The sequence below is a fragment of the Euleptes europaea genome, chromosome 2 (genome assembly GCF_029931775.1).
Source record: "Euleptes europaea isolate rEulEur1 chromosome 2, rEulEur1.hap1, whole genome shotgun sequence".
Taxonomy (NCBI): domain Eukaryota; kingdom Metazoa; phylum Chordata; class Lepidosauria; order Squamata; family Sphaerodactylidae; genus Euleptes; species Euleptes europaea.
In genome coordinates, this window is record NC_079313.1 from 52,485,136 (window position 1) to 52,499,775 (window position 14,640).

The 14,640-nt window shown below is 45.3% G+C and overlaps 1 protein-coding gene across 1 annotated transcript in view; it reads left to right on the forward strand.

Annotated features, from left to right (window-relative positions):
- Window positions 1-14,640, forward strand: part of SYDE2 (synapse defective Rho GTPase homolog 2) — a 62,280-nt gene that overhangs the window by 47,071 nt on the left and 569 nt on the right. Inside the window, exon 6 of the mRNA XM_056845496.1 lies at window positions 10,438-10,669. Coding sequence (XP_056701474.1) covers window positions 10,438-10,669 — 232 coding nt within the window. The remainder of the gene's footprint in view (window positions 1-10,437; window positions 10,670-14,640) is intronic.

Here is a 14,640-nt window from a genome sequence, read left to right on the forward strand (position 1 = left end):
CTACTTTACTTAATGTCACATAAAATTGGCACCTACTGAATTGGAAAGTCTGTCAAAGAGTGCTCCAGTGAAATGAAATAGCTCTTAAGCAACTATACAGAGATAGCTTTTTTCAAAGTTTAATGACTTAACACCAAAGCCTTACAAAAAGGTCTATTTCTTTTTCTTCCTTGTCGTACCCTTTCCTCATCCCTCTGATTTATTTTCAATCTTAAGCATGCATCCTTGGCAGCAACTTTAACTGAAATCAATAGGAGTGACTTCCAAGTAAAAATGTGAATAAACATGTGAATGAAATAATACCTTTGAATTGAACTTATATTGTAGAACCAGATGAACTTGTTTTAATCAACACCAAATTTATTCCCCATTGCTTTACAATTAGGGCTGTCAATTCGGTTCGGCCCGAACTGAAAATCAGCCGAATTTCCCTTGAACCGAACTCAAAACTGGCGGGCAACCGGGGGGGCCGAATTCAGTGAGTTCGGGAGTTCGCGAATAAATTCGGCCAATTCGGGGCCGTCAGTAAGCAGCATAACCTTCAGTAAGCAGCATTCTCCTCCCCCGGCCAATCGGTGGCCAAGCTGGGTCTTCTTCTGGCCAATCAGTCAGGATTGAGTACTGGAGGAATCAGCTGATGTGCGGCCGGCCGGGGAAAGAGATAGAGAGAGGGAAATCCTCATGTGTGTGTGAGGGGGTGCTTGTGCACATTCGCTCCTTTCCGTGGCTGCAGGGGGCGCATTTTTTGGGGTACCGACCCCAAACTTTCAGGGGATATTCAGACAAGTTTTCTTAAGAGACCACCCAAGTTTTGTAAACATTGGGTCAGGGGGTCCCGAGATATGGGCTCCCCCCTTTTTCTTTCCATGGCTGCAGAGGGCGCATTTTTGGGTGTGCCGACCCCAAACTTTCAGCAGAGCATCAGACAAGGCTTCTTAAGATACCCCCCAAGTTTTGTAAACATTGGGTCAGGGGGTCCCGAGATATGGGCTCCACTCCTTTTTCCTCTCCCCCCTTTTCCATTTTCATGGTTGCAGGGGGCGCTTTTTTGGGGGTGCAGCCCCCAAACGTTTATCATAGCTTCAGACAATCCCTCTTAAGAGACCACCCAAGTTTTGTAAAGATGGGTTCAGTGGGCGCTGAAATATCGGCTCCCCCCCCTTTTCTCTTTCCGTGGCTGCAGGGGGCGCATTTTTGGGTGTGCCGACCCCAAACTTTCAGCGGAGCTTCAGACAAGGCTTTTTAAGAGACCACCCAAGTTTTGTAAACATTGGGTCAGGGCCCCCCGAGATATGGGCTTTCCCCTTTTCCCTATTGGGATGAATGGATCACCCTCGAGAGATGCATACATATGGATCTCATATTGGATACAAATGGAATCATATTGGATTACCCAGCCTCCCAGCCCCTCCTGCTGGAACAGAAGACAGCCACAGTAAGACCCCTTTGGGGGCTTTAATCTATAATTTTTCTTTTCTGTGTGTGTGTGTGTGGGGGAAAGCAGAGTCTGTGTGTGTGTGTGTGTGTGGGGAGGGAGCAGTTTCTGTGGGTGGGTGGGGAAGCCAAAGGGGGCTTTTGCCGGTTCTGCCTGGGGTGTGTGTTCCCCCTCCAGTCTCTCTCTCCCTGGTTTGAGGGGGGGCTTCATTTTTATTCTTCAGGTTTTTCCTCATTCATAAGATCAGTTAGGTTATTTTGATGCTTGCTCAAAACTGGTTTTCAAATGGTGACTTAAAGAATGCATCTGCCTGGTCCGAAGTCCAATGTAAAAGGAGAAATTCCACCCCCTCCTGCTCATTATGCATAGCTAGCTGCCTCTGTCCCTTTCCATGGTATGCAAACTCCCAGGTGTCAGGTGTTGCTTTGCACTGTTGCAAAGGTGTTGCATTGCGTGCTTGTGTTGCTTTGCAGTTGTATTGTTTTGCAAAATTCTTCACACCTGCCCCGCCCTTTGCATGTTTGCAAAGGTGTTGCTTTTCAGTTGTGTTGCTTTGCAAAGTTCTTAGCACCTGCCCCGCCCTTGCTCTCATCAGCTGTTTGTCGGGGCTGGGAGCTTTGTGCGTGGGCGGCAAGCTCTGCTGAGAGATGCACATTAAGCGTGGGGGGGACCCCTTTCAGGGCCCATATCTCAGCCCCCCTGACCCAATCTTTACAAAACTTGGGGAGTCTTTCAATATACGTCCTTTGAAGCTCTGCTGAAAGTTTGGGACCTCTAAGCCCAAAAATGCCCCCCCCAGAGCCGCGGAAAGGCGCGGTTTTTAATGGCTTTATTCGCTGAATTTTTTTTCCGAACTTTGAATTCCCGCCGAATTGAACGGATCCGAAGTGGGGGAGTTCGGACTTCGGCACGTAACGAACCCACAAGGGCCAAATTCGGCCGAATCTGAACTGTACCGAATTTTTTTTTTGACAGCCCTATTTACAATTATAATCTGCAGTAATGCAAGTTGGCAATAAGGCAAGCAAAAGAGAACTTCAAGAGTGGATGGCCAAAAACATTAAGGAAAAAAGCATTTCTTCAAATGTGTCAGGATCAGGAAATGGCAAGGGAGATGGTTGGGCCTTTGAAATAAAATAATATGAAAGAATTGCTTAAGGAAGATGAGGGGATTGCAGAGAAATTGTAACCATGTTTACTCACCGAGAGGGTTCATTCTGCTTTGAGGTAGAAGGCCATCTTGCAGCGTTGGGTTATTCCATTCCATTGTCAAGGGAGACAGGATCAAATTCTTCAACCCCCTGTCTCCCGAATGGGATTACCTCAGCTTCCAGTTTTCTAACCAAGCTAAGCACGTAGACAGGAGTAGTGTACAAACAGATAGATAAAAAACAGTAACATGCTGTAAGAAGCAGGAACAGTAATAGTGCCTTAAGTAGGCAGATAAAAACATTCGTCTCGACATACTGTGAGAAGAAAGAACAATTACTCAGTAAGTTAGTGTAAAAATTGTTAAAAACTGAATGAAGAAAGGTCTGCCCTTTCTCTTTTTTTATTTTTGCTTGCCCAATAAGGGTAGTGAATTCTTGCAGCTCTGGCTTCTCTTGATTGAAATTGCGAAGAGTATAGCCACCCTCTTCTCGGATGGGCAAGATGGCCTTCTACCTCAGAGCAGAATGAACCCTCTCGGTGAGTAAACATGGTTACATTCTCTCTCTGAGGGAAGGCCATCTTGCAGCTTTGGGATGTCCAAGAGCTACGTTACAATGGGTGGGAATTACTTATCATCTTGATCGGTTACAACCTGCTGCAAGATTCTTCGGCCGAAGGCTGCTGAGGCGAACATGTTAATCTTGTAATGCTTTACAAACGTGGAGATGTTGGCCCACGTTGCTGCCTTACAGATGTCCTAAACTGATGCTGCAGTTGTAGCGGCGCTCCTGACTGAGTGAGCGGTGATTCCCTTGGGCATCGGAAGTTTACTGGCTTTGTAGGCCTGTATGATGCACTGTCTGATGATGGTGCTGATGGTAGGTCTTGCCATCTTCTTTCCCTTATTGGGTGCTGATATATTGATGAACAAGGAGTCCGATGATCTAAACAGAACTGTTCTGCTAATATATATCTTAAGGACCCTTCGCACGTCAAGAGTGTGCCATTGTAGTTCCTTGCTATTCTTAGGGTCTGGACAAAAGGACGGCAATTGTAGTTCCTGCTGGAGATGGAAGTAGGAACTGACTTTGGGTCAGAATGTGGGGTCAGGCCGCAGTACGACCTTCTTGTGGAATACACATAAACCCTCTCTTATTGAGAGGGCTCCCAGCTCGGAAACTCTCCGAGCGGATTTGACAGCTACCAGGAACAGGGCTTTCATCCTCAGGAAGTGTAATGGCACCTCTTGAAGTGGCTCGAATAGTGCCTTGGTCAGGGCTGTCAACACTAAGTTGAGGCGCCAAGTAGGGAACCTATGCGCCGTAGGAGGGTTAGATTGCATAACTCCTTTTAGGAAGGCCCTGACCTGAGGATGCTTTGTCAGTGGATGACCGTCTAACGAGGGAATCATCGAAGAGATGGCCGAAACTTGTTTTCTCAAGGTATTTGGACTCAACTTTTGTCGGACACCTTCCTGCAGGAAAGCCAATAGTTTGGGAAGGCCTGGTGCCAGGGGATTTGTGTCCTTTCTCCTGCACCAACGCACAAAGGTTCTCCAAGTTTAGTCATATATCCTCTGTGTCGAGGGACATCGAGCCTCCAAGATGGGAGTGATGACATCTGAATCCAGTCCTAGATCTACCAGCCATCTCCTTTCAACCTCTAGGCAGTTAGCTTATACCATCCTGGATCCGAGAGCAGGATAGGACCTTGATGGAGCAGATCCGGTATCACTGGTAAAGTCCATGGTTCCTGGATCAAGAGATCCATTAAGGTAGGAAACCACGGCCGGCATGGCCAATCCGGGTCCATTAGGATCACCTCAGCTCTTTCCTGCCAGATCTTCCTCAGAACTCTGGGTAAGATGGGGAGCGGGGGAAAGGCGTACAGGAGGCCTGGGGGCCATGGGGATAACAGGGCGTCTACCTTCTCCGCTTGTGGATGTGCCTACCTGGTAAAAAAATCGTGGCAGAAGATTATTTTTGCTTGAGGCGAACATATCCACCTGGGGTACGTCGAATCTGTCACACAGCATCTGGAAGACCTTTGGACTGAGGGACCATTCTCCCTCGTCTACCGACTGCCGGCTCAGCCAGTCCGCTTGCGTGTTCTGAATACCCCTGATGTGTTCTGCCTGAAGGGAGGCAAAGTGACATTCTGCCCATAGGAGAATTTTCTCTGCCTCCAAGTGGAGAAGCGAGGATCTGGAGCCGACCTGTCGGTTGATATGTGCCTTGGCTGACACATTGTTGGTCCTGATTAGGACATGGCTTGCCTGTAGGGATGGAGTGAAGTGCAATAGTGCTCGGTAAATCGCTCTCAACTCGAGATATATGTGGAGTTGCTTTTCCTGTGTTGACCATACTCCTTGCGCGAACTGCTCCTTGAAGGTAGCTCCCCAGCCCTCCAGGCTGGTGTCCGTGAAGACCTGCACTGTGTCCTGGTGGAGGTATTCTTGTCCCTTGGTGAGGTTTTCTTTTTTGGTCCACCAGGCTAGACTGTGTCGCACCTGTATGGTCAGCCGAACTGTCTTGTCTGTTTTGTGAAGAATGCTCCACTGATGGGGTCTGAGCAACCACTGCAGCGGTCTGGCATGCAGTCGGGCCCAAGGTACTGTCCCGATACAAGAGATCACCAGGCCTTGTAACCTGGTTAGTGTCCTGAGGTGTGCCATACTGGATCTGGCGATGGATCTTGCTAGAGTGGCAATCCTGACTGCTTTCTCCTCTGGTAGGAACAGCGTGTTGGCCACCGTGTCTATATGCACCCCTAAATGATGGAATCTTTGACTTGGAAGCAGATGGCTTTTTTCTTCGTTGATGATGTAGCCATGGTTCCTTAGGGTGGAGACAACCACCTGGTAACCCGGATTCAGTCCGAGCAGGAGGGGGAACATACCAGGATGTCGTCCAAGTAGGGGTGCACTTGGATACCATCCTATCTTAACAGAGCCATCAGGGTGACCAGGATTTTGGAGAACACCCGAGGAGCGGATGCTAGACCAAAAGGGAGGGACTTGAACTGAAAGTGTTGTTCTTGGGAGTAAAACTGAAGAAACCTTCGATGAGATAAGTGGATTGGCACATGGAGGTATGCCTCCGTGAGGTCCACTGATGTCATGAATGTTTTGGGTCGCAGAGACTCGACTATAGATTGAAGGGTCTCCATACGGAAGAGCTTGTTCTCGATGTGCTTGTTTACGTACTTGAGGTTGAGAATAGCACGCCAGTCCCCATTGGATTTGGGGACTGTAAAAAATATCGAGTAGACCCCAGTAAAGATCTCTTTCGCTGGGACCGGTTCGATTGCTTCGATCTATGTCAGGTGTCTTATGGCCCGTACGATCCGTGCCAGTTTTTCCATCCAGAAGGTCCTGGGGGAATGAAGGATGCGGTCCTTGGGCCTGGTTTTGAACTCTATGCGATATTCCTGTTGTATGATCTGCAGCACCCACGGGTCCGGATGGGATTGGATCCAGTGGGTCAGGAAGTGCTGTAGGCGACCCCCCACAGCAATGGGAGGAGAGTAATTGCTTTCCATTCTTTGTGAACTTGTCGCCCTTGTCACCCCGAAACTGCTGTTGATGTTGCGGGGTCTGGTTGAATAGGCCCTGGCGTCTAAAGGAGCCTCTCGTGTTGTTCCAAGAGGTTCGTCTTTGGTCGGATCGGAAACGTGGCAAGGTGTGGAAGGAACAAAAGGACTGGTTTCCGTGGAAACCCTTGTTGTCTTTTTTGTTATGCCTTGGCATAGTAAGTTTGAAATCCTTAGTCTCCTCTAGCATCTTATCTAGACGTTCTCCAAAAAGCTTACCACCCTGGTAGGGGTAAGCCATCAATACCACCTTTGAACTAAACTCGACTTGCCAGGTCCTTAACCACGTAGCTTGTCTGATGGCTGTGTTAGCGGCCATTGCCCTAGCCGAGAATGTGAGCGCATCTAAAGAAGCATCTGCTAGGAAGGCCAATGCTTTTAGAACCCTCCCCAGGCCATCTGCCACCTTCCTATCATCTGCTGTTAACATCTGAATCAGCTTTCTAGTCCAGGCCATGGAGGCTCTGGCAAAAATGGAACTCTACCTTCCTGTCTAGTTGGTCCTTAATGGAGCCCACTCCATCTTCCGCCACCAGGTGGGAAGACTGCATAGCAGCCACGGGTGCATCCACCACTGGCACCTTCAGAAGGTCTGTGGAATATGCTGGCATGTCATAAAGCTTTCTGATACTGGTAGGGAAGGAGCGATTGGCAGTGGGCTTATCCCATTCTGTCCTGATCACCTTCTCAAAATTCTCCGTTAATGGGACCTTCTTTGAAACTGTCTCACAGTTTGGAAAATATTCCTTTGCCCCCCTCCTACCAGACTTAGGTTTGGGATCTTCTCCTGGGGTGGCATCCTCATAGAGTTCTAGAGCAGTTAAGGCCTTAGAGAGAAGGTCCTGATAATCCTCTGGGGAGAACAGTCTTGGCTGCTGCCCAGATTCTTCTCTCCATCTCAGAGTTGGCATCCCCCTCCTCCCTGCGTTCTAACTCAGACTCAGTATCTAGTTGAGTCTGAGAAAAAATTGTTTTCAAGGTTGCTTTAGTGAGCCATGGTTGGGGGGGGGGAACCGCATTAGGAAAGGATTAGCTGTATCCAGGTTCCTCTGAAAGGGATGACTGGGAAGAAGCCGGAATTCCCACATGAATTTGGGGAGGAGCAGGAATTCCCCCATGAAAACCCGGTGGATAGAATGGGAAGGGAGGTTGCCAGGATTGTAGAACAGATCTTATCATATTAGTGAACTCCTCATGAGTAGGGTCCCTTACGCCGCCACCTTCAGCCAAAGTGGGGAGTTCATTACCCTCTGAAGTCTTCTCTTTGGGGAAGTTGGCAACCACAGTCTGGCGCTGATCCCTTCATCGGTTGGCGGCAACGCCTGGTGTTGAGAGCTCTCTCTGGGAGCCTTGGGAGCCTTCTTGTTTGTCTTTGATTTTTTTGTGCCTTTTTTAGGGAGTGGCTCCTCCACTCTTTCGCTGTTGGAGGCGGCCATCTTGGCAGTCCAGTCTTCTCCGGTCTTATGGGGAAGATTCCAAAAAGACGGGGGAAAGTGAGATCAAAGTCAGAAGTCAGAAAGACGGAGGAAACACTAAGAATGTAAGTGTTAGATTAGAATAGGTTTAGAAGTAGAGAAAAAAAGGTAAAATAGATACACAGAAGCCTCTCTATAGCGCAGCAGGTCTGCTGCAAGACTGCTCTCCCTGAAAGCAGGAGGAAAACTGGAAGCTGAGGTCATCCCATTCGGGAGGCAGGGGCTTGAAGAATTTGATCCTGCCTCCCCTGACAATGGAATGGAATAACCCAACGCTGCAAGATGGCCTTCCTTTAGAGAGAGAATATATCATTTCTTTGCATCTGTTTTCACTGTGGAAAATGTGGGGCACATACCCCTTCTGGAGCTGCTATTTTTAGGAAGGGTGTCTGAAGATCTTAGTCAAATTGAGGTGACTAGAGAGGAAATTCTAGGATTACTAGGCAAATTGACAGCGAATATGTTTGCAGGTCCAGATGGCATATACCCAAGGGTTCTTAAAGAATTCAGATATGAAATTGTTGATCTACTGGCAAGTATATGTGACTTGTTGCTAAAATTGGCCTCTGTGCTGGATGACTGGGACTTTTCAGTCTAGAAAAAAGATGACCAAGGGGAAACATGACAGAAATTTATAACATTCTGCAGATAGTGGAGAAAGTGGATAGAAGGATCTCTCTTCCCCCTCCCCCAATACTAGGACTCAGAGAAAATAGCTTCAGAACAGACAAAAGGAATACTTCTTTACTCAACAAGTAATTAAACTGTGGAATTCACTGACAGGGGTGGTAGTGATGGCCACAAACATAGATAGCTTTGAAAGTGGGTGAAAGACAGTTTCCATGAGTGGCTACTCGCCATTGAGTGAAACAGAATGCTGAACTAGATGACCGCTGGTCTGAACCAGCAGGCTCTTTTTATGTTCTTATGCTGTAAGGCATTGCATGAAAAGTGGCGACATCCTGATGAACTCTGCTGTTGGATGGCCTGGTATGAGCGGACTTCAAGTTTGTTTCTGAAACGTTTGCACATGCTTGCAGTTATTAACACAATTTAAATTAGTTACAGAATATGTGTCGGAGAAGCTTTGGCCAGGGTCAGAAAGCTGTGCACATGTGGAAACGAGGCATACGGATAAAGCTGTGTTTCTCTAGCTTTTGCTGCAGCAGTTGCCATTGCTGAAGAGACAAACCTCTCTGGCAAAGTGTGAGCAACAGTTCTACCTGCTATTGCAGCACCCGTTGAGAGCGTGATGCTGTTCGGCAGTGAGAGCATATTGTACAGGGTGGGCTCCAGCATTGGCTGTGGCCGGGCCAATCACAGAATGCATTACAGACATGGGGGTGCCGCAAAATACTTTGTATATTTGAAACCATGTAATAAACCATGTCATGTCACCAACTGCTCTACTGATCTCTCTGTTGCAAATCACAAACTAGGGCAGGAGAGCATCTGGCCGTCGGACTCTGTGTTCCTCACAGGCAGTTTCTTCACCCCATGAAGCTTCTTCTCATCTCAGTAGCAGTGCTGGTCCTTCAGGCTTTCATGGCATCTTCCAGACTCCTACCTGAGATCCAGTTCCTTGCCGGGCCTACAACCAGCCCAGTGACCTGGGTCCAGTGTCTCTTCCCAGTGTGGCATAGTGGTTAAGAGCGGTGGTTTGGAGCAGTGGAGTCTGATCTGGAGAACCGGGTTTGATTCCCCACTCCTCCGCATGAGCAGCGGATGCTAATCTGGTGAACTAAGTTTGTTTCCCCGCTCCTACACATGAAGCCAGCTGGGCGGCCTTGGGCAAGTCATGCTCTCTCAGCCTCACCCACCTCACAGGGTGTCTGTTGTGGAGAGGGGAAGGGAAGGTGATTGTATGCCGGTTTGATCTGCCTTAAGTGGTAGAGAAGGTCAGCATATAAAAACCAACTCCTCTTCTCCTGCTTCTTCTGGTTCTTCTTCTTCTGCCTCTTCTTCTTCTCGTGCCTCCTGCCTCCAGCAGTTCCGCACCACCTCCTTTAAGGAGTAAGCCCTGCCTCCCTGATTCACTCTTTCTGTTTCACTCCTTGGACACCTTGCCCTGCCAGCGTCTGACCCTCTAGGAATAGGTTACTGGTTCCTCCCAGCAACTGTCCTCCCAATGTGGCTATCAGTAAGCCTTGCTCCTCCTGCCATGAACCCTTCCATGGTGGGCAAATGCATACCCCTATTCCTGAAGGCCAGTACAGGGGATTTTCCCTCCCCCCCAAAACAAAATATGCCATGTGTCACAGCAGGATTAAAGTGAAGTCTCTGTTGGCACAGTGGCAGTCGTTCTGAAATCTGGGACTCTTATCCTGTGAGCTGCTGAGCCAGTAAAAGAAGCTTGTGGAATTGAACTGTTGGTTTAAAGCCCTGCCTCCCCTGAGGCTCAAAGTATTTTATAATACTTCAGAAGGCAAACAAGATAGTAAATGTAAAATATACTAAAGGTACTCTAAACCCACAGCTAAAATCATCCCTTGCCCAGCTCTACCACTGAATATTTACCCAATATATCTTAATGCCTTTTGGCAGACTTCCCTAGGAGATGAGTTACAAGAACAGAGAGCAGCTGCAAAAACACCAGATCTTTGTATTGTTATGCTTAACACACAAAGGATTCTTTCAGGAGGTTGTCTTATGTTGACTATTGGCGTTATACATATATATCAATATTGTAGCCACATTAAAAGAACTAGTGCTACAAGACGATAACACTGGTCTATTCTTGCAAGTAGCTAACCAAAGTTGATCCCCCCTTTTTTTTAATTTTAGGCCACTCTAAGGATGCTGTTGGACCATCTGAAGCTGGTGGCTTCATACCATGAAGTGAACAGAATGACATGCCAGAACCTAGCTGTTTGTTTTGGGCCTGTATTGTTGAGCCAGCGGCAAGAAACTGCCAACCATAACAACAGAGTATTCACTGATTCTGAAGAGCTTGCTAGTGCCTTGGATTTCAAAAAACATATAGAAGTTCTACACTACCTACTTCAGCTGTGGCCAGGTAAAAAGTCTTGGAGGAGGCAGGAGAAATCTGTCTTTATTTTGCAGTTTACTGTAAGCTGCTGTTGGAAAAGTAGGGTAAATATCTTCCGAATAAAAAGGGATGATGTTAATGTGTCTAGGAAATGTGGTAAGTTAATAACTTATTGAATGCAAGTTACAGTAGTGGATTAGTAGGGGAGATCAGATCTTTTCTTCTGGATACTTGTTGGGAAGTAAATCAGCAAAAATGTAGTTTTAGAATTGCTCCTACAGAGCTAACTTATTTCCAAACACTGATCACCAAAAACAATAGTCAGAGGTAATAGACAAGGCTTTGTTATCTTTTCTCTTCTCATCTACCACTCAACAATTAAGGGAGGGTCCTTGGAGTAATATTGACATGACAACTATAGGCAAAAAATTGGTACCTTTTAAAGTAAAATTGCTCAGCTTTGTGCTACTTGCTCAGCTGTAAACATCAACTTTACTCTTTCTGTCAAAGCAAAACAAGTAGTGCCTCTGGGAAATCTGACTGCCTCTTGGGTCATTTTTACATACATGTTTGTTTGCCTTTTGTATTGAGGAATATTCTGAGGGAGTTCCATGGAAGCATATCTGGCTCCAGCAGTACTTGGCTTGCTTTATAGCAAAATAAATTGTTTTGTTTAATGTTGATCAAATTTTTTGGGGTGTGGGGGGAACATGATACAATTGATAGTGCTGGTTCATACAATAAGCTGGCCCTACTGTGCATCATAAGATAGGAAAGGGGAAAATACATCTGACTCACCAAGTGCATTAACCCCTCCTCCAACACCAGTGGAGGGTTCCATACATTTCTGTATTGACTGATTTGGCATAGGTAGCTCCATACATGCCGTTGTATGAGGACAGATGGTGAGCTCTACTATGCTATCTGTTTGCTGCTTTCTAAACATTGTTATGGAATGTAAAGTGAATGGAATCTTTGTACAGGCTGGACTGTTTCAAATGTTCAAGTTTTGTTGTGTCGTGGGACCACCTTTTGAAATGTTCCTCCTCTTCTGCCTGTTCCAGCCCCAGACATCAGCATTAATAGTAGAATTGGGGTGAGCATAACAGTGGAAAAGGTTCTGTAAGGTAGATCTGTCATTGGAAATCTGTCATGTACAGGAAGCCAGCCTACTGTTTAAAATTGGTATTGCGTGAATAATGGTATACTGCTGCATGATATTCCACTTTCTGCCTGGCAGTTTACCATCTGTAATGACAGCAGCTGTGTTACCAATTCATATGTATGATTCTCGATCCACTTGTGGATTTAGCCAGAGCTTAACCTTAATTCATCTTCACTGAATTGGTGGACCAAGAAAAGTGGTGTTGTACTTATGCCATCAAGACAAAAACTTCAGAAGTTCAAATACTGAGATGCCCACATTTTACCCATGTTGTTAATATTATACCATAACTGCGCCCCTTGTAACCATAGTACATCAAATCCTACCAGTCTTTTCTTTCCTCTTCTTGCTGCTTCATGAGTTGTCGCAATAACTGCTACTTATATCCTAGTATTGCAGGTCAGGCTGAAAGAACAAGCTTTCTGAGAAATGTTCTTATGGGGTTGATTAGGCTGATACAGAATAACGAGCCCAGGGGCACTCAGGGCTGGGTGACTTGAACCCAGTTTCCCAGGTCCTTGAATATGCTGGCTTTCATGTGTTAGACACGCTTTTTTGCCATTAGGCCATAAATTCCACATCTATTGTTTTTCACATTGAACACTGAAATTGCTCAGTATTTGGACAAATTACAGATAATAAAATATTTAGGGAAAATTCTGTATGAAGTATATATGATTGTGCAAGGAAACAAACTATGGGCAAAATAAGAGAGAATTTCAAACCCTGTTGTAGAAGCTTATGATGGTATCATGCAGTATCCTTTGGCTTTTCAAGAATTTAATTAAACATTGTGGAGTGAGCTGTGTTTCTTGGAAGCAGACAAAATCAGAGCATGGACTCTTGAATATTAATCCTCCTATAGATTTGGAAAACTTGATAACTATGTTTATGCCACAGTTCAACTCATTTTTTTAAATAAATGGAAAACACATGATTCTTGTTCAGTTGGAAAGTGTAACAAAGCTGGCAGTTAAAGTTTAACACATGACCTCTTTGCCTCAAGAGACTACAGCCCAAACAGAAGAGCTTTTGTTAATGTGCAGGGCTTTTTTCCTTTAAAAAAGCAAGATCGTTAAGGATTAATAAGACACATATCCCTCCAATAAGACTCATTTCAGTAGAGATGCCAGGCATACATTGGGTCTACATTGGGAAGTTCATTCGCATAATCTAGTAACATGTTAGCCATGGCAAATGCCTGTCTACATTGCCTCCCGGCTTGTGACAAGCAAGATATTCATATTTGTCATGCACCATATATTTACCTTTTGGTATAAGGCTGCAATTGTTGCTGTCCAGGCACTTCTATACCATTTCAATGTTCATGTTATACAGTTCTTGGGTACTTCCAGTAGAAAAGTGGCCAATATATATATATTTAATAACAGTCTGCAGTGGTTTGTAGAAATAGAGTCCTGCACATGATTGTGGATGCATGTATCTCTACTGGATGGAATTCTACAGATACAGTTTTTTTTTTACCTGTTTCTACTATGTGTCCAATGTAATGTGAAAATGCTTGAACTCTGTAGGCGTGGATGTTTTATCCTCATAGTTATAGCCCAAAATAGATTTATTCCTTCTCTTTATATGCCTGTGCTATGTTGTTAAATGGTGACTTTCTCTGCCATTTGTTCACAAGTTTCTTTAGAATGTTTTTTCAAGGGCAGATGAAGGGTTTTTTTTAGCTGCTGCCTCCTGTAATGTGATAGAATCTTCACTAGCTAGACTCTTCAATTACATTACCTTCTTCATTCTTAGCATGTTAATAGCAAACCATGTATCACCCACATACCATTCAGGGGGTTCAAATTCATTGGTCTCTTTGTGTGAGTACCTTCTTTCAGAGTTCATCTGTAAAAATGATGTGTCCCTCTTGTTGTCCCTGTGCCACACAAGTCCATTTCCTGGCCCCCCAACTTATCTTGCTTGATCTTAATAACAATAACAATAACAACAATAATAATATAATAATAATATCATCTGTTAAGCCCATTCCTTTCTCCATCCCTTATCAAGCTTTGTCCCTTTCTTTTGCCTTTCATCTGTGCACAGAACTAGAGGTTGTAAGTCTGCTGGACAGGAATGGTGTCCTTTTCACATAACCTGCAGCAGCCAGCTCATTGTTGGGATGAAATAGAAAATGTGTAGTGGTAGATGCACGAATAATAGCAATATACATTTGTGCAAAGCCAGTTTTCAGTCAAAATACACACCAGCCATTGGTCAATAAAACATTTGTGCTATTTACCATAGGAAGCCGGTAACAAGAGGAGACTCTTAGTTTCTTGTGCTGTAGAATCATGAGTTCAGGTAATAAAAATTTCAAAAGTGTGTGGAGTGTATCCCCCTGCCCCCCTAGTTGGAGTTAATGGCTGCTTAGGGGAAAAAAATAAAAAAGCTTTGGCCTGCATTGCACACATTTGGATCCAAAAGGGGCAGCTTTCTAGAGTGTTGGTGACATTTTAACATTTCCTATGCTTGCTTTCTCTTCCCTAGCTGAATGTGAGGGAGGCCTGAAAGATGGGAACTTTTCAGTTTTTATTTGAACAGTACCGTGACTGTGATTAACTTGCAAAATTAATTGAGGCATTTCATTTTTAATAGACTTCTGCCATTGTGCATAGACTTAAAGGCATGATAGTTTTGAGATGGGGTCTTTACTCCTGCCCATGTAAGATTACCAGACCACAGTAAAACCAAAATAGTGGAATGTATTGGCTGTCAAGTTTGCATGTGTTTTGATGCATGTTCCAAGCATACAAGTGGACAGAAATAGTGGCCAGCGTTGCCATGTTTGTTTCTCTTCATACGTGATGGTTCATATAAT